A 25,560-nucleotide genomic window follows, 5' to 3' on the forward strand; every position below is an offset into this window, starting at 1 on the left:
AAGTCTTTCAGTGGCATGTTTATTGTACAGTATGTTCACTTTGCCATCTCACTAGCCCTGCATTTGTCTGTGCTCAGAAATATCTTTTTTTTTTCTTCCTCCCTTCATTTTTATACAGATATACAACTACACCACTGTTTTTGCTAAGTGATGGTGAGAATTTTATCAAGTTTCTGGTCAAAGAAAATAGTGTTTTCTTTTTAAAGAAGACTTGCAAAAATCCTTTATGGTGAAATACTTGGCTTTATTTCCAGGATATCGTTTAAGCTTTATCGTCTTGACCCCCCCCCCCATCTCCCAACCCATAAATTGTGTCTATTGAATCAGACAATCTTATCCATGTCTCCTCCATCTGTCAGATTTTGTACTTTGGTTGTGGAGCTACCTTGGACCTCCCCACCCATCCAAACATACCCCACATCATGAACACACATATACACACACGCACACACACAAACACACACACACATACATGAGCATAAAGTTGGGAGTCGTTCCAGAAGTCCGTTTTACTTGCTGACTTCCTGCAGCACATTTGCTCCTTTCCCAGACAGGAATAGTTAAGAAAAAAAAAGAAAAATCTAATAATTTAACGGTCGTTTTGGTTTAATTGGCTGGCTGGTGGGTGTATTATTGGTTCACAAAGAAATATTTGCAATAGACTGGCGCCTTGTCCACCAGGGGTTGATCCTACCTTGCGCCCAATGCATGCTTGGAAAGGCTCCAGCAGCCCCCCAACACACACACACACACACAACCCTGACCAGGATAAGATGGCATAGAAAATGGATGGATGGACGCATAATTTGGTTCTAATGCATACCACTCAAAAAATGTCAGTCTTAGGAGGGTTTTCTAAAATGGCTGCCACTGTACATAAAAACACTCACATCTCATTGACACACAGGCACAGAAAACATGCTGAACTTTCCTCGCTTGTCTGTGACCTTTGCCCCCGCTGTCGTATCTGATTACCCCTACTGCATCACTTCCTGGTCCTAAAGGGAGTGTTTCTTTAAAGCTGATGGAATTTTCCCTCATATTTCAATAAATAATTATTATGCTTTCAACACTGTTTTCTTGCTGTCTCTAGTCACTAATGCTGTTCATTCTCATTTCATTTATTATAATTCAAATAAATACTCCAACTGCTCTGTTCTCCCTGGCATAACAAAGAGCATACAGTGAGCCAATAATATTACAACACAAATTGATGGACAAATATGGTTTAAAACGATCACCAGCTTTGGAAAAACGAAGTTATTTAAAACATAGTGGTAGACAGTGATGATAAAGATGACTGTAATATATATATATATATATATATATATATATATATATATATATATATATAGTATATATCATGTTGTAGTTTAGATGATGAAGAACATGCAATAGGGAGTAACTTAAATATTGAAAATATTAACAGTTCTACTTTGGTGTCAGTTACAAAAGAGCTGGCACGTTTAATTTCCTTTTAAAAGGAAACTCCTGAAATAACTTATTTTTTGTTTGTATGTTTGTTTGTTTTCTGGTGCCGCCAAATTCAGCTCCATACAATAAATGGTGGGATTTTGAATTGCATACTTGGCTCGTCTGTGCAAAAATGCTTGGTTACAGGGCTGGTATCGCCACTGATTTCCCAAACTGATTTGATTTGTGATTCAATACCAATTCAGTTAAGGGTATTTCAGCTATAATACCAATTTTGATTGGATATGAAATAGCTAATGCTGTAAACTGTACAAGGAACCCTCTAACCTGGGGCATTATCAAAAATATTAATGTTTACATTAAGAATTGACCCCAAAACAGTTTCCGGTCTGTTATTTCCATTTCACACATCAATGGGGGGGAATCCAAAGGAGTTGAATCAAGTGCAACTGGACTTGGTATAAATGGGTGGGAACCATCAAAAGATCGATTCAGGGATTAAATGAATCAATAATCAGATCATTATGATAAAGATCGATTCGAATTGGGAAAACAATTAATTGAAGCCAGCCCTACTTGGTTATGTGTGCGGGTCCAGACGTGACCTAAAGGAACTATTTTATAAGACACGATGGGAGAGAAACACACAAGGGAAGCGTGCTGGATGGTATTTCTCCTTTTCTAGAGCAGCAAGCCGACCGACTACCCACACACACGTTATTAAATTGCTTTAATTTTACAAGCACATATACGGCAAGCGCGGCCATGACACACGAACAGAGGAACAACACAGGAAAGAATGAACAGAAGAAGTAGAAACAAGAAACAGGAGAAAAAAAAGCAGGGGAAAAACCTTGCACAAGAAAAGGTGCAACATTAAAATAAGCTGTGAATCCTGGCTTACGAGCATCACAAGCAACCACCAGTGACAGTACATGAACTGCTGTCCATGCACCCCTGACAATACAAACTCGAGAAACGTCCACGTGCTGCTACAAAGCGGTATCAGAGAGATGAGCAAAAACAACAACAGATATTATCAGAAGGAGAAAAACAACAAAACAAACCCCAAACTGAATCAGCCATTTTTCATCAAGTGAATTCTAAAGATAATAATGGTAATAAAAGCAAACCACAGTCAGGGTTACAAAGGTCAGGTCAGTCTATGCAGACCAGGCCGGAACGTTTCTGGTGGGCGGGGCTTCGAGGGAAACAGGAAGTGGTAAACTCCAGCTCCATGGGCACGTGGAGACTACAGCCAGCCGGCGAGCCATCCGTCTTTGAAGAAGGAGATTCCTGTATTGGGTAAAAAAAAAAAAGAAGAAGAAGAAGAAGAAGAAAAAAGAAGAGCAGGTATTTGGGGGTGAGGTGACTTTTTCTAGTCATGCTAAGTTTGGGTCAACTACATGCAGTGGTAAAGACACGCTAAAATACAAATTACAGTCTGTGTTGGTGATAAAAGAAAGCCCCAGTGAGGTCCAGTCCATTCAGTCATTTCAAAACGTTTCCAAATGTGAACATTGATGTCAGCCATTTTATTCAAGGTAGGTTAAATGAGCGTTTAACAGAAAAGACTTGACATTATTTTATTTTATTTTTTTTGTAAACCAACTCCCCAGAAATGCATACAGCATGTTAACAGAAAACGACACTGGATTTTACTGTTAGCTCGTGCATTGTGCCACCATCTTCCTCACTACAGAGCACTGTAGGCCACCATTACCGTGTGTTGCAGTGAATAAACACAACTGGAGATGTGAAACAATATTTGGGTGGGATGAGACAAACCAAACTACACATTAAAAGATAGCTGCTTCTCTCTACTTCATCTTTTTGACCCCCTTCTCTGTTTTGTCCTTGTGTTTTCCTTTCTCAGACACAGTACCTACATAGCATTAGAGAAAATCAGGATGAGAGAGAGAGATGTATTGATTATCTTTGAAAATAAAACACACAAAGCATCTGTTTTGTCGATCCAAACACTTTCATGGGGTTTTAACTATTTCTATTTCTAACTATTCAAGGTAACGTAGGTAACTACCCTCCAAACACTGTCACAGGGCTTCGACTCATATTTCTCCATTGTGTTATTCAACTGTCTTATTCAGAAACTCGCCGACTGACAAAAATGATGCACATTCACCAAACGAATGCTAGTATGGATGTAAAGCAAATTATACATTACCCCCCATCCAATGCATAGACTTTACTACTCTGCTGATAAAATAGTCTTCATTAACAAAAATATGCTGTCTTTATCAAATAATGACTTACGGACTTCTGCAGCAAAATGATAATACACACGCACGCACGCACGCACGCACGCACGCACGCACGCACGCACGCACGCATGCACGCACACACATATTATACATATAATTCAATATAAGATAAACATAAAGGATACATTAAGTGTTTGGAAAATAAAGACAGCCCACTTAACTCTTATTAAAGGGTGACTTTTTTAAACCTGGGCCCTATTTTCCTATTCAACAGAGAGACAGAGAGCGAGAGAGAGCGAGAGAAAGAGAGGCAGCAGGCAGAGAAGGGTCAACCAACTCTGATGGCTAGTCATCCACCGAAAAAATCTCTTTCTCTCTCCTCGTCCCCTTCGATTTCTAGAGCTCGTCATCCGTTTACTCCGGCTCAAATAAATATGGGTGGCCGTCCAATTCAAATGCCTCATCCACATTTTTGAATTCAGCCAAATATTCAGCCATGCCTTTGAAAATAAATTATTGCGAACAGTTCCTCTACGTCTCAGGCTAGGCTACCTCAAATGAATGGTCAGTTCTGATAAGACTCGGCTTGATGTCTTCTTTGGTAAACAAACCATGCCCCCTCTTTTACTTTTATTATTTTATGGGGACTGGAAGAAGCGAAATGTAAAGAAAAAGTATGTCTCTGTAGGGATCCTTCCAGATGTTGTCAGACACTTACAATAACAATCTGAGCCTGTCACTGGCACAAACAAGCACTTTTAGTGGACGTACTTTGATGGGCACAGTTGCCCTCAATGGTTAGATCACAGCCCCTTCTGCGGATACTTGCTGCAGTGTTCTTGCTCAATACTGGACCAATTGGGGCACGCACGTACCGTAGCGGTCGATTCCGTTGCCTACCTACATGGGGAACACCAGTTTGAATCCCCGTGTTACCTCTGGCTTGGTCGGCGTCCCTACAGACACAATTGGACATGTCTGCGGGTGGGAAGCCGGATGTGGGTATGTGTCCTGGTCCCTGCACTAGTGTCTCCTCTGGTCGGTCGCGGCACCTGTTCAGGGTGGAGGGAGAAGTGGGGGAAATAGCGTGATCCTCCCACGCGCTACGTCCCCCTGGCGAAACTCCTCACTGTCCAGTGAAAAGAAGTGGCTGGCAACTCCACATGTATCGGAGGAGGCATGTGGTAGTCTGCAGCCCTCCCCGGATCAGCAGAGGGAGTGGAGCAGCGACCGGGATGGCTCAAAGAGTGGGGTAATTGCCCGGGTACAAATTGGGGAGAAAAAGGGGGAACCCCCCCCCCCCCCAAAAAAAACAGCCAATTTTTGTCTCTATTAGTAATTTAGATGAATGATGGAAAAATAGGGCCCAGGTTTGAAAGTACCGGATTTACCCTTTAAGTCAAGCAGGCTTGCAATATGTATGGGATGAACTCAAATCGATAAGATCCGGTCTAATTTAAAGAAACTATGTGATATCAAAATTATGTTACACATTAAATAAATGTCTTTCACAACAGGCTGAATTGAAGGAATGGAGACATAAACAGTCAGTCTCCAAGAGACAGAGAAAGGTGTGACGCCATCTCCTCTGCGTTCCACCAACCCTTTGAGTTTCTCGCCCCACTTTTCACGAAGTCTCAAACAAGTTGCTCCCTATTCCAATAGGTAGTGTTACTGTAATGCAAGCATTTTACAACTGCTGAAGGTAGCGACACAGCGACTGCACACATTCACACTCGGGTGTGGAGAAAGCCCGGCAGCCCATTGGAATTGCATTGGTGCAAACTGTGGAATTTAGATTGGAAAAAAAAAGTCTAAATATAATCCCTTTTTTGGTGAATTTCTAAAAAGCAAACTATTTAAAGGCAGTAGGTGTAATTTAGCAAAACTGAGACTGGAAGGGTGAGGATACCAAATTCACAGTGTTGGAATAATTTGATATCCCATGTCCTCATCTCCAAGTACCATAAGTTCTCAGCCTTTTGAGATAAAATTCAGTCATCCAAAGACCTTTGCTCATAAAATAATTATTTAAGAAAAAAAAAAAAGAAAAGAAGAAGAAGCTCAATACATGTCTTGATGCATGCTCGATAATCCAGGTAAGAAAATCCCAGAAGGTTAAATCAGTTCATCTGGACACGACGTTTAGATGTGTCCAGATGAACTGATTTAACCTCCTGAGAGAAGCTGAATAGAGTTTGAAACTGTTTTTGCTTTTTTTCTTTTCTTGTATATTGAATCAGGATAAAAGAAAACCAATGTTGATCCCTCCCCACCACAGACACACCAGCCAATGGACCACAGCTGCTCCCCCTATTTGTTGCCCAACACCTACGACACACACATATCCTTCCAATTATCCACTCAACGTTAGCCACCGACAACTGTTTTGGTGAATAATTTTGCTAAAGAGTTTCTGTGCAGTGTTTACAAATGCTCAATAGAATCCAATCACAGCAACAAAATCCTGGCTTTCATTTTCCCAGATTTAATTGTTTCCAGAAGCTATGTCCAACCGTTCCACCTAATGTATCAATACTTATACAACAGTTGCAAGCTACATCAGCGAAGCTGCAAAACACATGACATAGAAGCAGATGGTCAAGGAAAAAAATGAGCAAAAATTAGCATAGGAGAGTACCACTATAATAATAATAATAATACTAATCATCATCATAATAATAAACAGAAATATGTCAAACCAAATGATAACACAATCGTTTTAAAATGTAAAGGACATTTTACAAACGTTACCAAATTCTGACTGTTTTCTACTACTCTTTAAATCATTCACACAGCAAATGATACAGGGGTGATTTGATGGCTAAGGCAACGATGATAGTGCTGTTGGTTTTCTGGTGCTGCATCAGTGATGCAGGTCACAGACGGCCAGGCGACCAGCTTGCACTGCACAGCTTGATCCCCGACACACACACGGTTAGAATCCTCACTCTGAGCTTGGCTTGCAGTGCCTGGCCTCCTGTCCGTAAATGTGTTAAACCTGCTTTCACTCATCATGAATTTGTATAAATAATGTATATACATTTATCCACAGACTCTAACAAGTGCAGCCTCAGGTGAAAATACTCAGAAATGCATGCAACGCGCGTCCCTGAAGGTAGACACCAGCTCGAAGCTGGCTACCTCCAAAGATAACCGAACACAGAGAAGGGGGGGGGGGGGGACACACGAATAACTCGCCAAAAGCTAGCACAAAAACACACAAACAAAATTATCACCGCGCATGAGAAACCAGACGCATAAGTGCAGACAAACACACATACAAACACACACATGCATGCACACACATACACACACACACACGTCTGTCCATTTCTAAATGAGTTCTCCCTTCCGTCGCACAAACAGCCTGCAGTTCTGTCTGCCAGTGTTACCCGGTGCTTTTAGACCATGGAACCACATCATTTGTGTTTACTGAGATGCGCTTGTACGTTTCTCTGTGTTGTCCAAGCACAGTCAGACAGAAAAAGGTCTGAGGGCAAAAGAAAAGAAGCTTCTGGAAGTGTTCCAAGAGTACAAGAAGAAAACGGCGCTCAAAGAAGCATCTGGTCTTGTCTTTACCCAGGCCCGGGGGCCCGGCCGCTTGCGGCAGAGCCACAGCAATCAAAGCTGGGTGAGACGGTACACATGACAATACACGGTGCCGCTATGTGTATTCAAATAAGGTCACCGGGATGATCTAATACTCAATTCTTGGTAAAAAATAAAAAAAATAAAACAAAACAAGACGAAGATAAATATTTTTTCGTCCTGACTTGAACAGCCAAATCAGATCTGGGCAACAAAAAGATCACATCTTTCTGCTTGCCTCTGCTGACCTGAGCGTAGACAGAGACGCCCTATGTGTACGTATCTTCACAGACAACTAGGAAATATCTTCCTGTATGTTCTCAAATCTAATACTTAAATACTAAATATGTAAATGCTGAATGGGAGGGACCCGCTCTCTGCAGATTTACCTATTTGTTTTTTGGATTTTTCCCCCTTTTTCTTCCAATTGTACTTGGCCAATTACTCCACTCTTCCGAGGCGTCCCGGTCACTGCTCGACCCCCTCTGCCGATCCGGGGAGGGCTGCAGACTACCACATGCCGATACATGTGGAGTCCCCGGCTGCTTCTTTTCACCTGACCATGAGGAGTTTCACCAGGGGGACGTAGCGCATGGGAGGATCACGCTATTCCCCCCACTTCCCCCTCCGGCCCGGACAGGTACCCCGACCACCCAGAGGAAGCGTTAGTGCAGCAACCAGGACACATACCCATATCCAGCTTCCCACCCGCAGACAGGGCCAGCTGTGTCTGTAGAGACGCCTGACCAAGCCGGAGATAACACGGGGATTGGAATTAGCGATCCCCATGTTGGTAGGCAACGGAATAGACCACCATGCCACTCAAATGCCTACCGATTTGTAATCATCACTTTTTTTCTTTTCTGCACTCTGCACAGAGAGATTCCTTTATTTACTCAATTCTTTCCTAACCCAAAAAACTTAAGCTATTTTGTTGTTCCTTGGTGCACAGACAGTCTTCCATGGATATTGAATTGATACCCTTGTGTTTACTTTGGAATGGTGTGCATGGCAAACCTGCGCCGCAGTCAGGGCTCCACAGCACACAGGCACGAACACAGATGGTCGATAAGGGCAAAACAGCCCCTTTATTCAACTGAATTAAGACTGATCTGAGACAGATTTAACAACACGAGAGTTAAAAACCATTTAAAAGACTAAACACAGACATGCATTAAAGAGTCTTTTGCAGGGGACAGAGGCTCAAAGGAGCAAATGTGCTGCAGGCTCGTGTCTCTCTCTCGGGCTCTGGTGCAGGTCTTTGTGAAGATGAAGCCATGTTTGAACCTGTCTCACTTCAGCCTAATTAGATCGAGACAGGCTCAAATGGTGACTGCCCCCCACTCGACACACTGTGTTTGTGTCCTTCATGATAAGCATCTTGATAAGTCCACTTCCTAGTATGCGCAAACATATATACTATATATATATACATATATATACACACACACACACACACACACACACACACACACACACACACACACACATAGATACTTTCAATAAAATCTGTTCTTCTAGGGTTGTTTATCCTAGTGGTGGTGTATCAGGTTGCCTTTTGTGTTGCCTTCATAGTGTTCTCACCGGTTCTAAACAACATCAACAAACTGCTTACGCAGGAGCTGGTCTGAGGCTGAATTATATCTAGTTCTTGTCAGCGGTGTAGACAGCCCATCATTTCCATGAAAGCAAAAACAACCTGTAAGGCCACGACGTTGGGAAGATATTGACAAACCTCTTTCACTTTTGATGATTGTCAGCATTAATGTTTGTACGAAAAAGGAGGGGAAATTATCTCCATAGCCACACTCAACAAGCATGAGGAGACATCGTTCAGTATTCCTGCTACATTCATTTATCTGACTCAGTGTTTAAAAGCTCCCTGAACCTGATGCAGAAGGATGAGGCCAAATGATGTGGTGGAACTCTTCAGAGAGGCAATTAGCCAAGCGTCTAATCTGTTATGGCAAACAGTGACCAGCGGGGCACATTGTTTCGCGCCCCGTTGAACAAACTTTAAAAATGTAAAGACCAAATTAATAGGCAAGCATTTTTAAATGGGAACATTCACCATTGTTATGCAAAACCCTCACCTCAACATGCAAAACAAATTCGTTGAGTTTTGGAGACGGAATTGTCCGAAGGCCGCTGCCGTTTCATTTCAAAGCATGCATAATACATCATTACGCATAAAAAGGAAGCCTACAGCATTAAGATGTTTTTTCTATGATGATTATCCTTTATTAGTCATTAAAAACAGAGCAAGAGAGAGAGCGAGAGACAGAGACAGAGACAGACAGAGACAGAGAGACAGAGACAAGGGGGGAGGGCGGGCACAACTTTTAAGCACCCGAACCTTGCTGCCAGCATTCCATTAATTGCCCACACAATGGGGAGAGCCATTGGGGATTTTTCAATTTCAAAATATGAGGAGTATTCCATTCAGTCTCTCTCATGTTATACCTGCACTTAAATCCTACAGAGCTCACATATGAAAAAGGACTCAAGGTTACACCGATTGAAAGCCCCTGACTACAGCCACTTCAGAAATCCATTTAGCCAGCGGGGGCTAGAACATCTAATTCAAACATGGTCTCGCTGTTAAAACGGTTGCACCAACACCTTTTAAAGTCACACACATGCACACACACTCTTTGCTCCACTGTTTGCTTGGCTCCTTTGTAAGAGAGAGGAACCTGCCACGTGGAGAAGATGCAGGACCCAAAGACTTCATCTCGCCCAGACCAGAGCCGAGTAGTGAAGGCAGAGGCTGATCATTGCGTTGCCAATGGCAGAGGGAGTTCTCTTTGGGGACTGAGTATAAAAGAGATCTGTGACGTTGATAATAAAAAAAAGACAACCTGAATGTCACGACACAGCTCTTCAGCAGCAAGAGAATTCAGTTATCCTTCCCACCTCCCACCCCAGCCCAACACACTACTCAATACAAGCATGAGTACCTCAGGAAAAGTAATCAAGGTCCCTTGACCTGGCTCTTGCAAAATATAAACTTCCAATGACAATAAACAAAAACAAAAAAAGTAAAAGAAAAAGAAAGCACCCAACATTAAAGGTTTATCAGTCAGTATGATGATGATGCTGGAGGGGCACAGGGAAGTAACCAAGCCCCTAACAGTGGGTAAAGGGAGTTTTTTTTGATCAGCCTGACATACTTGCAGATGCCATGAATGCAGATCTGTGGAGGCTCTGAAGACAACAGGTGAACTTTTTTTCCGTAGGTCACACACAAAGCCTCATGACCTCCAATGCCAGAGCCATGTCCATCGGAGGAATATGTATTTGTCACTTGAAGGTACAAACTCGAGACAGGTTGGAGCAACTGATAAATCAACATGATGAACTCAGGGAGGGTAAACTCCATGCAGTGCATGTGAGCTGGATGGGCTGATTGAGAAATGGTTGGTAAACACTGATGAGTTGCAGCGGATGAGCAAATAGTGTCAAAGATGCCAAGCACCTCTATTGTGTGACACATTGTTATGAACAGAACAATTTGAGATCCTGAGGCCTAGTATTGACCACACATTTCCAACTGAGTAGCTAACGTTACATTATTTACATATTTCATATTATCTACATTATTCACATTATCTACATAATATCAATTTGTTTCATTTCTTTATTTCATCATCATCAGTTCCATAACCTATGGAGGTCGTAGGAGCACAGCTGATGCCTCAACAAGTCTCTTCCACCGTTTATGGTGATTGCGTTTGGTTGAGTCTTCGTTGTGTTTCCGTAGGGGGAGTACCTGGTGGTCCCTATCTCCTCTCCAGGTTTGGATGGCCGTTGGTTCATGGAGGAACTCATCCGCCCTTTGACAGTTTTGTTTTTAATCCTGCTGGGTGTCCACACACCCTCCTCACAACAATCCAAAGGTTGAAAAGGGGGTGCCTGTTCAGTCGCCGGTGACCTGATGGCTGCAGTTTAACGTCGTGCCCAGGACCAACTTCTTTTATTTACACAAATAAAATTTAAAAAAAGATACAACATATAATTAAAAAAAGAATGTGAAGGAGAATTACCCAAAAGAAAAAAAAACAGGGGCTTGAAAAGTGGCATTCTCCAGGCAGCATACTACAAGAAACAATTGGAGCAATGCGGTATGCACAATGTGTATGCATAAATCAATAATGCCAGACATAGTAAGAGACAGAGATCCTAATGGGACTCTTAACATTGACATTATAATATAGATGCTGTTGCACTGCTTCATCGAAGATAATGTTAGCTCATCGGAATCACGTTTTTAGCTAACCACCAACCCCGGAAAGCAAGCTGACACCAAGTTACTTTAGCCTGAATGGGAAACACGCCACTTTGAGGGTCATTGGGTGAATTTCACAACATCACAAAAAATGTCAAAATTTTATCTTTTTTATATTTACTCATTTCTATAAAGACTCTGGCCATGCTAGATAGCAAACAATTTACAAATGTTTGATATTTGTATTTATTTGTTCATAGTCATACTTATTTTTACTCTTACTTATTTGGTCTTATTTTTGCCTTGTCTGGTTTTATTTCTTTGTAAAGCCCTTTGTAACATTGTTTTAGAAAAGTGCTATATAAACAGCTATTATTAGATAGCGATGTATCAAATGCAGTTACGTGACTTTAGAAAAGGGAGCTTTGTTTCTTACTCTGCACGTGATTTGCACAAGTTTACTGTTTCCTGCTTACAATGTTTCATTATGGTTGCTGTCATCCAACTGCACCTGCACAATCTGCCATTTGCACAAGTTTACTGTTTAAAATAGCATTGGATATGTCACCTTACGATTGTATGGACATTGTCTACTGGAGTATACTGTCCAACAAAGTACATCCAAAGCCTGCACTGACTGTTTTTGTACATGTATCCTGTTATGGCACTTTGATTTCTCTAAGTACTTTAATAAGAACTCTTATTTCCCACTTGTGTTTTGAGCCAGCAAAACAAGCATCATGAGAAAAAGTGTAAAATTGTTTATCATTTGACATATAATCTTGAAACTTGACACTTGATGTAATCACGTCTGTCACGTACAATTTGAAACTGATATACTGTTTCAACATTTTGGTGGGAGAATGGTGTTCACTATTTCCAATGTGCTGTCATGATTTTTTTTTCCTTTATAATAAACAGACCATGGGCATAAAAGTAGATGAACAAATACACATTTCTTTTCGCTGCAAACATTTATTCATCACAATAAAATTTCATGTGAATATTAGCTAGAATCGCTAATTATTAGCTACCTAACACTATGTCATAATCACAGAAAATTGAATCAGTTCATTTGGACACAACGCTTATTGAGAGAGAAACGTTTCATCACTCATCTACGCGACCTCTTCAATCTCAAATGCCTGCAGGTATCCCCACCCTTATAAACAATACAGTGGCATTAATGACCAAAAATGAAAGGTTTCATATGCAAATTGCTGTGACCATAAACGAGAGTTACAGTGGCCATGTGTAGTATTCACAGATGATTTGGGAATGGTTGCAACCACAGCATTGTAAGATGGTGACAGATGTACTCTTAGCCCCCCCCCCCCGATGAGTGTGAAAACTAAAGTGATGTATAGATGTTTAAGAGGGGAAGAAGTGAGAAGAGTGGCTGTGGAGAAAGTGTGGGACAGGGTTATGATTGAGATGGATGTAGGGAGGATATGGAGAAATCTGAGAGTGAGGTGTAACAGTTTCAAATGTGAGAATTTTGACTTTTTATTAAGACACAATAGGGTATTCAATAATTTAATATTTAGTAAGTTTGATGCGAAAGTGAAGAAAGCAAAGCATGAGAGGCAAGATTGAGATGGCTCGGGCATGTGTGGAGGAGAGATGCTGGGTATATTGGGAGAAGGATGCTGAATATGGAGCTGCCAGGGAAGAGGAAAAGAGGAAGGCCAAAGAGTAGGTTTATGGATGTGGTGAGGGAGGACATGCAGGTGGCTGGTGTGACAGAGGAAGATGCAGAGGACAGGGAGAAATGGAAACGGATGATCCACTGTGGCGACCCCTAACGGGAGCAGTCGAAAGTAGTAGTAGTAGTAGTAGTAGCAGCAGAGATGTGAATGTGAAAAAAGAATGTGATGTGTGTGGTGTAGGTGTGGAAACATTTATGTATGAGTTTGTTGAATGTTGTGAACTGGAGGGATACATGTTGAAAATGAAAGAATTAATAAGTAGGTGGGTTTGTTGACAGAATGGAATGGAGAGACTTGTGGTTGTTTGGGGTGGCTGGCAAAGTGAACGGATGTAAGGTTAATTCATTAAATCACGTTTCAAGCCATGCAAGGTTTGCTGTCAAGCTAAAGAAGAATATGGCCCATTACGAAAAGAGGAAAGCTGAGGTGTGGAATATTTTTAGGAGTATAATGGAAAGAGAATATGTTGTATAGTTATGTTAGAGAAGAAGAGTTTGTTGGTGGATTTGTATAGGGGAGCACTTTTGTTGTGATTGGGGAGGGAGGGAGGATAATGTTGGATTTTGGTTAACCAGTATACTGTGTGGTATATGTGTATTTTTTGTTTGATTTCTTTTATTTGGTGGGGGGGGGGGTCTGTAGGCTGGAAGCCATGCCAAGGCCTACGGATTACCTCACTATTTTCTGTTTTGTCTACCTGTGTTTTGTCGACCTGTAATTTTTTTTATTCTTGTCCTCTTTATTTCTGTAGAGTTCGATGGGTTTGTGAAATGTTTTTTTGGTTTGGTATATGTGTTTTGTATTTTGAACATTTTTTTCTATAGAATAAAAGAAAAAAAAAGGCACCCCCTCGGTTTAGGGATGGTCGTTCCCTCTTCACATAGATGGCCTCTTTGACTCCCCGTTCAAACCAGCGTTCCTCCCTATCAAGGATGTGCACATCCTCATCCTTGAAAGAGTGGCCACTGGCCTGTAGATGATGTAGACTGTGGAGTCCTGGCCTGATGTGTTAGCTCTCCTGTGTTGTGCCATCCTCTTGGCCAGTGTCTGTTTAGTTTCCCCAACGTACAAGTCATGGCAATCCTCCAGGCACTTAACAGCGTACACTATATTGTTCCGTTTGCACCGGGCCACCCGATCCTTTGGGTGGACAAACTTCTGGTGCAGCGTGTTTTGGCATTTGAAAGCAACTGAGATGCAATGTTTAGAAAATACACATTTCAACTGTTCCAACACTCCTGCCACATACAGAATCACCACTGGTTTATGCTTAGGTAGCTGTTGTCTTTCTCCTCCCTTCGATTGGCTGGTGCTCTGTTTGGGCCTCTTCCTGGCTTTGACAAACACCCAGTTAGGATAACCGCACTTAACCAGGGCCTGTTTAGTGTGGGATTTCTTCCCTTCCCCGGCTGCTCTGTGGGTGGTGATGTTGTCAGCTTGGTGGTACAGCGTCCTGATGACTCCTAGTTTGTGCTCCAGTGGATGTTGAGAGTCAAACCTTAAGTACTGATCAGTATGTGTTGGTTTACGGTAAACATCAACAATCAAATGTCCCCCATTGCCAATTGCAATTTCACAGCCTAAGAAGGCTAGCCTGTCATTTTTCACATCCTCCCTGGTGAACTTGATGTGGTTGTCCACAGAGTTAATGTGGTTGGTGAAATGTGATACATCCTGAGATTTAATTTTAACCCAGGTGTTGTCCACAAATCTGAACCAATGGCTAGGTGGTGCCCCTGGATAGGGCAACAGAGGCCTCTTTTCCACTTCCTCCATATACAAGTTGGCCACTATAGGTGAGACTGGGGAACCCATAGCACACCCATGCTTCTGCTTATAGTACTGCCCCCTGTACATGAAGTACGTGGACTGAAGACACAGCTTCAGGAGTAGACACACATGGTCAGTGTTCAGGATGGTCTTATTGCTAAGGGTAGGGTCGTTTTGTAATTTCATACGGACTACCTCCACTGCTTCATCAACAGGAATGCACATGAAGAGAAACTTAACATCATAGGAGACCATCGTTTCATCCCCCTCCATAATGATGTCCCTCACCTTATCCACAAAATCCATAGTGTTCTGAATGTGATGTTCATAACTGCCTACCAACAGGTTAAGAATAGATGCAAGAAACTTAGAGATGTTAATAGGTTACTAAGTTAATCATACAAACATTAGGCTGTAATGGCACATCCTGTTTATGTATCTTAGATAACCCATACAGACTACGTAGGTGTAGCTTTCCCTGGGTTTAATCTGTGGTACAAAATTCTGTCAATAGCATTGTCCTTATCTAACAGCTTCAGACAATCTATCACCTTTTTTCTTGTAACCGCTGCCTGGATCTTGTTTCAGGGGCTCATAAGTATTCATGTTGCTAAGTAACATCATAACTTTCTCATGACAGTCTGTCTGGTTTAATACAACAGAGTGGTTTTTGTTTTGTTTTTTGGATTTTGATATACTTTATTAATCCCCATGGGGAAATTATGCTCTGCATTCAACTCATCCTAGCTATGTAGCTAGGAGCAGTGGGCAGCCGCCGTGCAACACCCATGAACAAACTCCAGTTCGTCTTGCCATGCCTCAGTCAGGGCACAGACAGGGGTATTAACCCTAACATGCATGTCTTTTTGATGGTGGGGGAAACCAGAGTACCAAGAGAAAACCCACCGCAGACATGGGGAGAACATGCAAACTCCACACAGAGGACGACTTAGGATGACCCCCAAGGTTGGACAACCCCGGGGTTCAAATCCAGGACCTTCTTGCTGTGAGGCAACAGCGCCAACCACTGGGCCACCATGCCACCGACTGCAAAGCATCTGCCTTTGTCTGGTGCAAGGATGATGATGTTATTGTCCTTACTGACAGTCGTGACAATATTCCTCTTATCTTTGCTGATGTTGGACGGCGGAGCCTTCGCATTGCTGAGGCAGGCTGAAACTTTTGTTCACGGTTTTTCCACTTCCAGGTCTGTGATGTTGTTTTTACGGATCACTGATACCGTGGCCGTGATCAGTTCCACTCATGGGATTGCCTTGGTGTGACAGTGAAATTTAGCCCCTTAGCAAAGATGTCTTTCTCTGCCTGAATGAGTTGTCTGTTGGACAGATTCCTCAAGGACCAGGCCCCCTGGCACAAACAGAGCAAAATAGTGCACACTGTTAAGTGCCAAGAGAATTGCCGTGACTTGTACATCGGTGAAACCAAACAGACGCTGGCCAAGAGGATGGCACACCACAGGAGAGCTAACATGTCAGGCCAGGACTCCACAGCTTACACCCATCTACAGGCCAGTGGCCACTCTTTTAAGGATGAGGATGCGCACATCCTTAATAGGGAGGAACGTTGGTTTGAACAGGGAGTCAAAGAGGCCCTCTATGTGAAGAGGGAACGACCATTCCTGAACTGGGGGGGCTAAGAGTACATCTGTCGCCATCTTACAATGCTAAATGTTTAGCCAACACACAGCTACAGGAGCTGGATTCTTCTGTATGTCTAAGATTGTGCTCATTAGAGCTGTACCTGAAACAGATTTTTTTGATTCAAATCAAATTTGGCTGTTCAATACAAAGATTCAACTATTCATTCCTTTTTTTTATATATAGACAACCTGGCAATCAGAAAATCCATCGGCATGCGTTGCAGTGATGATTTCAACCACATTTACATTAGCTATAATAGTCAAATGCATCAGAGTCATTGGAACTTACTTTTGAGCATTTGAAACTCAATAAAATACAGCTGCTTTGAATTGTGGCCTAATTGAACATATATTAATATAACTAACCATATGGATTTGTAGGGAATGACACAAGGCAGCACACGTGTATTTAATCCGGCTCTTATAGCCTTATTTTTTCCCACGGTGCACGCACAACTGCCTCCGTGGACTATGTGTGGCAAGCTGAGGTCACTCACTCATTCATGGACGACCTGAGAAGGTTTAGTAGGACCTGCAGCACAGGTGCACTGTGGGTCTGGATGGTTTCATGCTTGTTTTGTTCCACTGCAAACATTAAAATCAACATGTAAATGAATAAACAATTGAAACAGGTGAAAATAAATTCGCAGCATTGTCCTCTAACTGACATCTCTTCTTCAACAGGGTAGGCCCACTTTTTTTTCTCTTTAAACATAAAAAAACTAATAAATAAATCTAAACAAGAATAAATTGACAAATTAAATTATTTAAGATTGGAATTATTTTTAAATGAAAATAAAAACAGTATGCCTGAAGTTTTTAAATAAATCCATGGCACTGTCCACTTTGAAATAATGTTCTATGTTGTTGAATGATAATAAATGAATTTTTGCTTAGGAAGTTTGCATTTATAGATAGAACGAGTAGGATGTTCCTAAAAATCAATGTATAGACTCATACAAAAATAATGCCACTCAATCATCACGTATGACCCACTAGACGTGTGTGGCGGTGTGTGTATCTGCAGAGACCCTGTCCTCTGCCTGTATTTTCTTCTTTGCTGTGTACGGGATGTTTCTGGGCGGTAACCTTTGGGCAGCGGGATGCTATAAAAACGTAGTGACCAGGTACCAGATCGAGATCCTTAGCACAAATCCAAGAGGAAGCTACGAAAATGGTGGACACAGTGCCGAAAAGACGCAAATATAGCGAGGCGAAACGTTAAGCGGACAAATCTCGTTCCAAAACGAGAGTGAATCTGGGGTTGGCTTTCACCTGCTGCCGAGCACTGAAGGAGGGGATGGGGATGAAGAGTGATGCGGAGTTGGCCTGTACACTGGGATGTGTTCTGGTAACTGCGGTCAGGCGGTGTGTTCTTCTGGTGCCGCTGAGCCAGGGAGGCGGGGCCAACTTTGAATGTTGTGTTTACAAACTGCATGCCAAAATGTCTACAATTCAGCTTTTTTTTTTATAATTATTTTTATTTTCTATGCAGATGCACTCCCCAACAAAATCACCCCAATCATTATAGAATGATTAATCCTTTCCAAAATAGAGCTATTGAAGCCATTTGGTGAAAATTCCTGTATTTTTTCATATCACAATATAAATCGCAGAAGAAAAAAATATGGCCATGTGAGTTTTTTCCAATATCGTGAAGCCCTAACATGCACACACACTTCATCCACAATCAAATACACACATAATCCTACCTACTCAGACAGTGCCAACATTCACACACACTATCACACTGTGAGGTCCTACACACTCATTGACAAACACAAACTTACGAAAACACACTATTAACAACACCTCTTTGACATACAGAGACATGCATTTGCAAATACACACAGACCCACAAGCTCACGCAAATAGACAAACGTCCACCCACACTGGCCCAAGCACACACTATCTCACTCCCACCCACAAAGTATATATATATATATATATATATATGTGTGTGTGTGTGTGTGTGTGTGTGTGTGTGTGTGTGTGTTTAAGTTAACATAAAGCTGGGCAGCAAAGCAAGCTGTTTGGGGCTCCTGGGGCTCCTCGTGGCCTTGAGTTGTGACCCACTGATGGAGAGCTGAGGAAGCAACATAGAACAGTGCATGCCGGGCTTACACCACCAATCACATATGGTATATGTGTGCACGCACGCACGCACGCACGCACGCGCGCGCGCACGCACGCACGCACGCACGCACGCACGCACGCACACACACACACACACACACACACACACCTCATTGCTCAAACCTGCTGGAGTTAACAGACCAGAAGTTACTCCCATATAAAATAGAAGGTCAAAGATACTCTCCATCTATCTATCTATCTATCTATCTATCTATCTATCTATCTATCTATCTATCTATCTATCTATCTATCTATCTATCTATCTATCTATCTATCTATCTATCTATCTATCTATCTATCTATCTATCTATCTATCTATCTATCACACAAACATGCATACAGATAAAAATGTGTGTATATCTATACAAGCACGCCTATGCAAACACACAGAAACACATGTTCTGATACTTATCTTTCATGACAACATTAGCATTTTGAATAACTGCATAAAATGCAAGAGTGTAAATGAAGGCCTGCGAAGGGTTGACTGATACAGCTATGACTTACACTCACCGGCCACTTTATTAGACACACCTATCCAACTGCTCGTTAACGCAAATTTCTAATCAGCCAATCACATGGCAGCAACTCAATGCATTTAGGCATGTAGACATGGTCAAGACGATCTGCTGCAGTTCAAACCGAGCATCAGAATGGGGAAGAAAGGTGATTTAAGTGACTTTGAACGTGGCATGGTTGTTGGTGCCAGACAGGCTGGTCTGAGTATTTCAGAAACTGCTGATCTACTGGGATTTTCACGCACAACCATCTCTAGGGTTTACAGAGAATGGTCCGAAAAAGAGAAAATATCCAGTGAGCGGCAGTTCTGTGGGCGAAAATGCCTTGTTGATGCCAGAGGTCAGAGGAGAATGGCCAGACTGGTTCGAGCTGATAGAAAGGCAACAGTAACTCAAATAACCACTCATTACAACCGAGGTATGCAGAAGAGCATCTCTGAACACACAACACGTTGAACCTTGAGGCAGATGGGCTACAGCAGCAGAAGACCACACCGGGTGCCACTCCTGTCAGCTAAGAACAGGAAACTGATGCTACAATTCGCACAGGCTCACCAAAATTGGACAACAGAAGATTGGAAAAACGTTGCCTGGTCTGATGAGTCTCGATTTCTGCTGCGACATTCGGATGGTAGGGTCAGAATTTGGCGTCAACAACATGAAAGCATGGATCCATCCTGCCTTGTATCAACGGTTCAGGCTGGTGGTGGTGGTGTAATGGTGTGGGGGATAATTTCTTGGCACACTTTGGGCCCCTTAGTACCAATTGAGCATCGTGTCAACACCACAGCCTACCTGAGTATTGTTGCTGACCATGTCCATCCCTTTATGACCACAGTGTTCCCATCTTCTGATGGCTACTTCCAGCAGGATAACGCGCCATGCCATAAAGCTCGAATCATCTCAGACTGGTTTCTTAAACATGACAATGAGTTCACTGTACTCAAATGGCCTCCACAGTCACCAGATCTCAATCCAATAGAGCACCTTTGGGATGTGGTGGACCGGGAGATTCGCATCATGGATGTGCAGCCGACAAATCTGCAGCAACTGCGTGATGCTATCATGTCAATATGGACCAAACTCTCTGAGGAATGTTTCCAGTACCTTGTTGAATCTATGCCACGAAGGATTAAGGCAGTTCTGAAGGCAAAAGGGGGTCCAACCCGGTACTAGCAAGGTGTACCTAATAAAGTGGCCAGTGAGTGTATAAGGGAGTGTTGAACTGCCTGCCTGAGCAGCTTGAGGTCTCGACACTCTTTCATAGACCGGCCTCAGAGAAGGTTTTTCTGACATGTGAACAGGCATGAGCTGCAACAATCCTGCTCATAATCTCCACATTTTAGCACACTGCTGATTCTTACCATCACCCAATTTGGCTCATTGCTGGTGGTTGAAATCTTTTGCAAGAGTTCGTCACTGGACACGTCATGATGTTGCCACCTTTGTGCAAAGCATAATTACCTTTAAAAAGATAACCTTAAAAAAGTGCAGTGCACGGACCAGTTCCAACAGTGGGAGGAAGGATCAAGCCACATTTTCGGGCGTACTCTTAAAAGTACTTTTAGTGAGTTGCCTGTGCTTCGTCTTTTACCTATTGAGCAATGCTTATACACCCTTTTCAGTCGATGTTTCACTTGCTATGCGTTGGTTTCACTGTGACTGCAAAGCGCTATGTAAATGCTGCATTACAAATTATGTTTTTGGAGGAGAAAATCCAATACTGTATATCCTTGACTGTATAGACCAGCCTCTGTGTAAAAAACACAAAATATTCCAACTCAATTTGGATTGTTTGTTTCGCCATATGAGAGCTTGTGCATATATATATACATGCATGCATGTGTCTGCACAGACACACACACACACGCCTCAACTAGATCAATACCACAAAGCTCTAAATGGACTGCATCACACCAGTAGCAAAAAAACAACAACAAAAAACTGTAAAACAAGCCAACAAAAAGAGCCCAAATAAACCCATCTCCCCCCTGTCCATGCCTCCTCTCTTTTATTCTCTGATTCAGAGTGCTACTGGCAAAGGCTGGGAGGCCTTCGGACACAAACAGCTGTTCTCAGATAGTCGCTGTGATGGGAAACAGTTTGTATTTTGTCTGCTTTCCTTCTCCGGGGACAACAACAGTTCCCGTAAGCCTCTGAGGAGCCTCAAGAGCTGGTCCTGTGCCAACAGGGGCAGCAATGCTGTATTGGAGTGAACTGTAAACAAAAGTCAGAAGCTTAGCGGCATTCTGGCACCGCCGATTGTTATGTTCTGCTCTCCCTGTGGTGACCCGGTCATCACCTCAACTGGACTGAACCCCGCTTCCACCTTAGTGGTGGAGCAACCTGTCACACCATGTGGAAAAATGGAGTCGCCTGTCATATTAAGAAAACTCTTTTCTACGAGAAGTCACCTCCATCACCCACTTGTTTCAAACCTAATTTCCCACAAGTACCTGCAAGCTCTTTGCTCAACTTGCCTGCCAAATTAAGACTTTGTGTGTGAGGTGGATGGACTCAGGATAGACACAATCAGGGACTGAAACCATTGGCTAGAGAGACAACACAGACAGTACATATTGTTTTTACTTCAGTCTAATCTATTTTTTTGTGTGGCATTTTTCCCCTTCATTTGATAGCGATAGTAGAGAGAGAGACAGGAAAGGCAGGGGAGAGAGAGGGGATGACATGCATCAAACGGCCGAGACCAGATTCGAACCCAGGCCACTGCAGTAAGGACTCAGCCTTATGTGGTACGTGTTCTACCAGGTGAGCCACCAGGGCGACCCATCAGTCTAATCTATTGTCTTTTTTTTCTTCTCTTTTTGGATTTTTCCCCCTTTTTTCTCCCCCAATTGTACATGGCCAATTACCACACTCTTCAGAGCCGTCCCAGTCACTGCTCCGCCCCCTCTGCCGATCCGGGGAGGGCTGCAGACTACCACATGCCCCCTCCGATACATGTGGAGTCGCCAGCCACTTCTTTTCACCCGACAGTGAGGAGTTTCAGGGGACCTAGCACGTGGGAGGATCACACTATTCCCCCAAGTCTCCCCCCCCGAACAGGCGCCCCGACTGACCAGAGGCGCTAGTGCAGCGACCAGGACACATACCCACATCCGGCTTCCCACCCGCAGACACGGCCAATTGTATCTGTAGAGACGCCCGACCAAGCTGGAGGTAACACGGGGATTCGAACCGGCGAGGGTTGTGTTGGTAGGCAACGGAAAAGACCGCCACGCCACCCAGACGCCCCTAGTCTAATCTATTGTCAGCAATTTATTTATCCAAAGATATCACACAAACAAAACAGAACCAAAAAAACAAAACAAAAAAAAAAACATTCACACCTCTATTGTATCTATACCTGATTGACAGCCAGGGAGTGGTGTTCTATTAGAGCCCAGGCTGTCCTAAACTTTGACAAGTACTCTCGGTGGGGGCCTACCTGGTAGGAGACAAGCGACTCGTACTGTAAGTCAAGTGTAGTCTAGCATAATGTGAAGCGAGTGAGGTAAGATGAGGTAAGACTGAGTGGAGCCCAGGGTTGGCCTGAGGCTGAGCAGCAGACTGAAATGCAGCGATAAGATCAATACTTGTTGACCACAGAGGAGCTGGTGTTGGCTGGGGGGCAGCTGAGGGCCACTGCCCTGGCCTCCATGGTAGAGAGACCTCTAACATGGGACATCTCCAATGCCTAAACATGAATGTCCCTTTAATATGCCCGGTGGCCTGTCCAGGGTGTCTCCCCACCTGCCGCCCAACGACTGCTGGGATAGGCTCCAGCATCCCCGCCACCCCGACAGCAGGGCAAGCAGTTTGGATAATGGGTGGATGGAAGATGTTATTTAAAGAAACAAGAAAGAAAAATCCTCAATTTAAAAAAAAAAAAACTTTTTGCAAAACAACTGACAGAAAAACATCCATTTGACATAAACCTTTTTATTTCAGAGGTATTGAAATATCAATGTAATGATTTTTTAAAATTATTTCAACATTGTAGTTTAAAACTGATTACAACTAAATATAATCCTTTTTGGTCTTATTGGATTCAATGTCTTTTAAAAAAAAAGTATCTAGTTATTTTCTGTCCACTGCAAAATCAGTAAAAATAAAAAATAGAATAGGAAAGGAGGATGCTTAAAAAATGCAGCCAACAGTAACATTTTTGCTTCATAATATCAAGGGTTTGTATTTGACCAGTATTTCCATCTTGTCTCTCTGGCTGAGAGGCCCAGGGAGATTGTTCCATGTAGCCATATCAGAAACAGCCATCTACAACTGATATAAATGTCAGTAGGAATTTGTAAAAAAACAAAAACTCATAAATAATGGATGCGGTGTGTAGGCATGGGAGCATCTTCTACGAGCCCAGAGAGGCAAGCGTGTTTTCTCATCTCCAAACCAGGGAGCCATTCTAATGACTGCGCCCAGAGACCTGGGGGTCTCCATCAGCCTCTCATCGCCCCCAACCCCAATCGCCAGACCACAGCAAGCCCCTCGTAAGCCTCTGCCGTCGAGCTCCTCAGTGCTCCCAGCCAGTGCATATATCCTACAGAGGGGAGCATGAGCTTCTAAATTAAACATTCACAGCAGCAGCCATGGCCTGTTTTAGTCGCATCAGCAGAAAATAACACAAACATGGAGGCCGAGGAAGATCTGATCATGTTCAGCTGATATGTTCTTCTTTTTTTTTAGACCTTTTTTTATCGGTAGGGGGTTCTCTAGTCTTCTAGAAGCCGGAAAACACAAATAATATCATGAGTGCTTGTCTTGTGGATGTCTCTTTTGGTGTGGCGAGAGAGATGGAGATGGAGATGGAGAGAGAGAGAGAGAGTGAGCATTTTGTGGTTGGCTCTGTTTTGATGTGCGGAAAGGGAGTGTGAGAAAAAGAGAGAGAGAGAGAATATACGGGAAAAGGTAAATAAAGAGAGAGTGAGAGCGTTTATCTTTTGGATATCAGTGTTGTGGGCTGAGGAAGAGAGAGGGAGTGAGAGAGAGAGAGTGAGAGAGGGAGACGAGACAGAAAGAGATGGAGGAAGGAATGATGGGAGAAAAAGAGTGTTTTGGAATTATTTGTATGGGGCTGAGTGGGAACTGAGAAGGCCGTACTTGAGAAATGGTGAGATATCAAGAAGAAGACAGAGAGGAGAAAGACGGTGTGTGAATGGTGCTGGTGCAAGACTCCGTCGTGTCCCCCGTCATGCAGGATAAGGTCATTCCTAGGCTTGGGGGCAGCTAATGTCGAATGGGGCAGGGACTCCTCGCTATCTTCCTCCCCTGACCTGCGTTCAGACATAAACAGGAAGTCACCAAGAGGAAGCGGGGAAGTCATATATTTTACAGCTGTGCGCTAGATCGAAAAAAAAATGTCATATGACAGTCGCGGTTTTAATGTACGTTATCAGATTTACCCGCCGTGTTCAAGAAACACAGTGCAGCCAAGCTAGCGTGTCGCCACGAAGCCACCGGAGCGGCGTGCACCGTGCAGACAGGCAGGCGTTCTGCTGGTCGTTTAAATAAAAACTTTGGTCACTGTCTTTTCCTGTCACTTGCAAAAAAAAGGCCCTTTTCCTGCTCCCCCAACAGATAAACCTTTTTGTCTCTTTGTCTTTGTTCTTGGATGCAGATCAAAGAATCATTTCCAGGCTGGGGGCTTATGATCTGTCAGGCACAGCGATTTATAAGGCCCTGGTATCCCACAGTACTCATCACATCACCAAGTCACAGCCAGTATGAAACTGACTGCTTGGCAAGCCGGCAGTATGAATACCGTGGCCATAAAGGCAACACATTAGCACCGATTCCCTGTTTTTAAAAGAAAAAACTACAGTTAGTCTCACTTCAGTGGCAAACTTCCGCATTCACTCATTTATTAAACTCATCAGCGCAAACCTTTGGCAATGTACTTGCAACATTGCCCACAAGTCAAATCAAATCAAATCAATTTTATTTGTATAGCCCAATGTCACAAATTACAAATTTGCCTCAGAGGGCTTAACAGCAACACAACATCCTGTCCTTAGACCCTCTCATCGGATACGGAACAACTCCCTAAAAAACACCTTTAACAGGGAGAAAAAATAGGAAGCAACCTCAGGGAGAGCAACAGAGGAGGAATATCTCTCCCAAGACAGACAGCATGCAATAGATGTTGTGTTTACGCAATTTACACAATACAACACTGAAAGAGGATAACAGAATTATAATGGACTTAAAACATTTATGAGGAATATGATGTGCAGGATGCCAAGCAGTGTCCAGATGCCATTGGAACAGTCATATATATATA

General features: G+C 43.0%; 1 protein-coding gene across 1 annotated transcript in view; it reads right to left on the reverse strand.

Moving 5' to 3' along the window:
- Nucleotides 1-1,387: 1,387 nt before the first annotated feature.
- Nucleotides 1,388-25,560, reverse strand: part of LOC130109105 (adhesion G-protein coupled receptor D2) — a 183,033-nt gene continuing 158,860 nt past the window's right edge. The window contains exon 25 of the mRNA XM_056275848.1: nt 1,388-2,730. Within this exon, the coding sequence (XP_056131823.1) occupies nt 2,593-2,730 (138 nt within the window). The 3' untranslated portion in view covers nt 1,388-2,592. The remainder of the gene's footprint in view (nt 2,731-25,560) is intronic.

This window comes from Lampris incognitus, chromosome 3 (assembly GCF_029633865.1).
Source record: "Lampris incognitus isolate fLamInc1 chromosome 3, fLamInc1.hap2, whole genome shotgun sequence".
Taxonomy (NCBI): domain Eukaryota; kingdom Metazoa; phylum Chordata; class Actinopteri; order Lampriformes; family Lampridae; genus Lampris; species Lampris incognitus.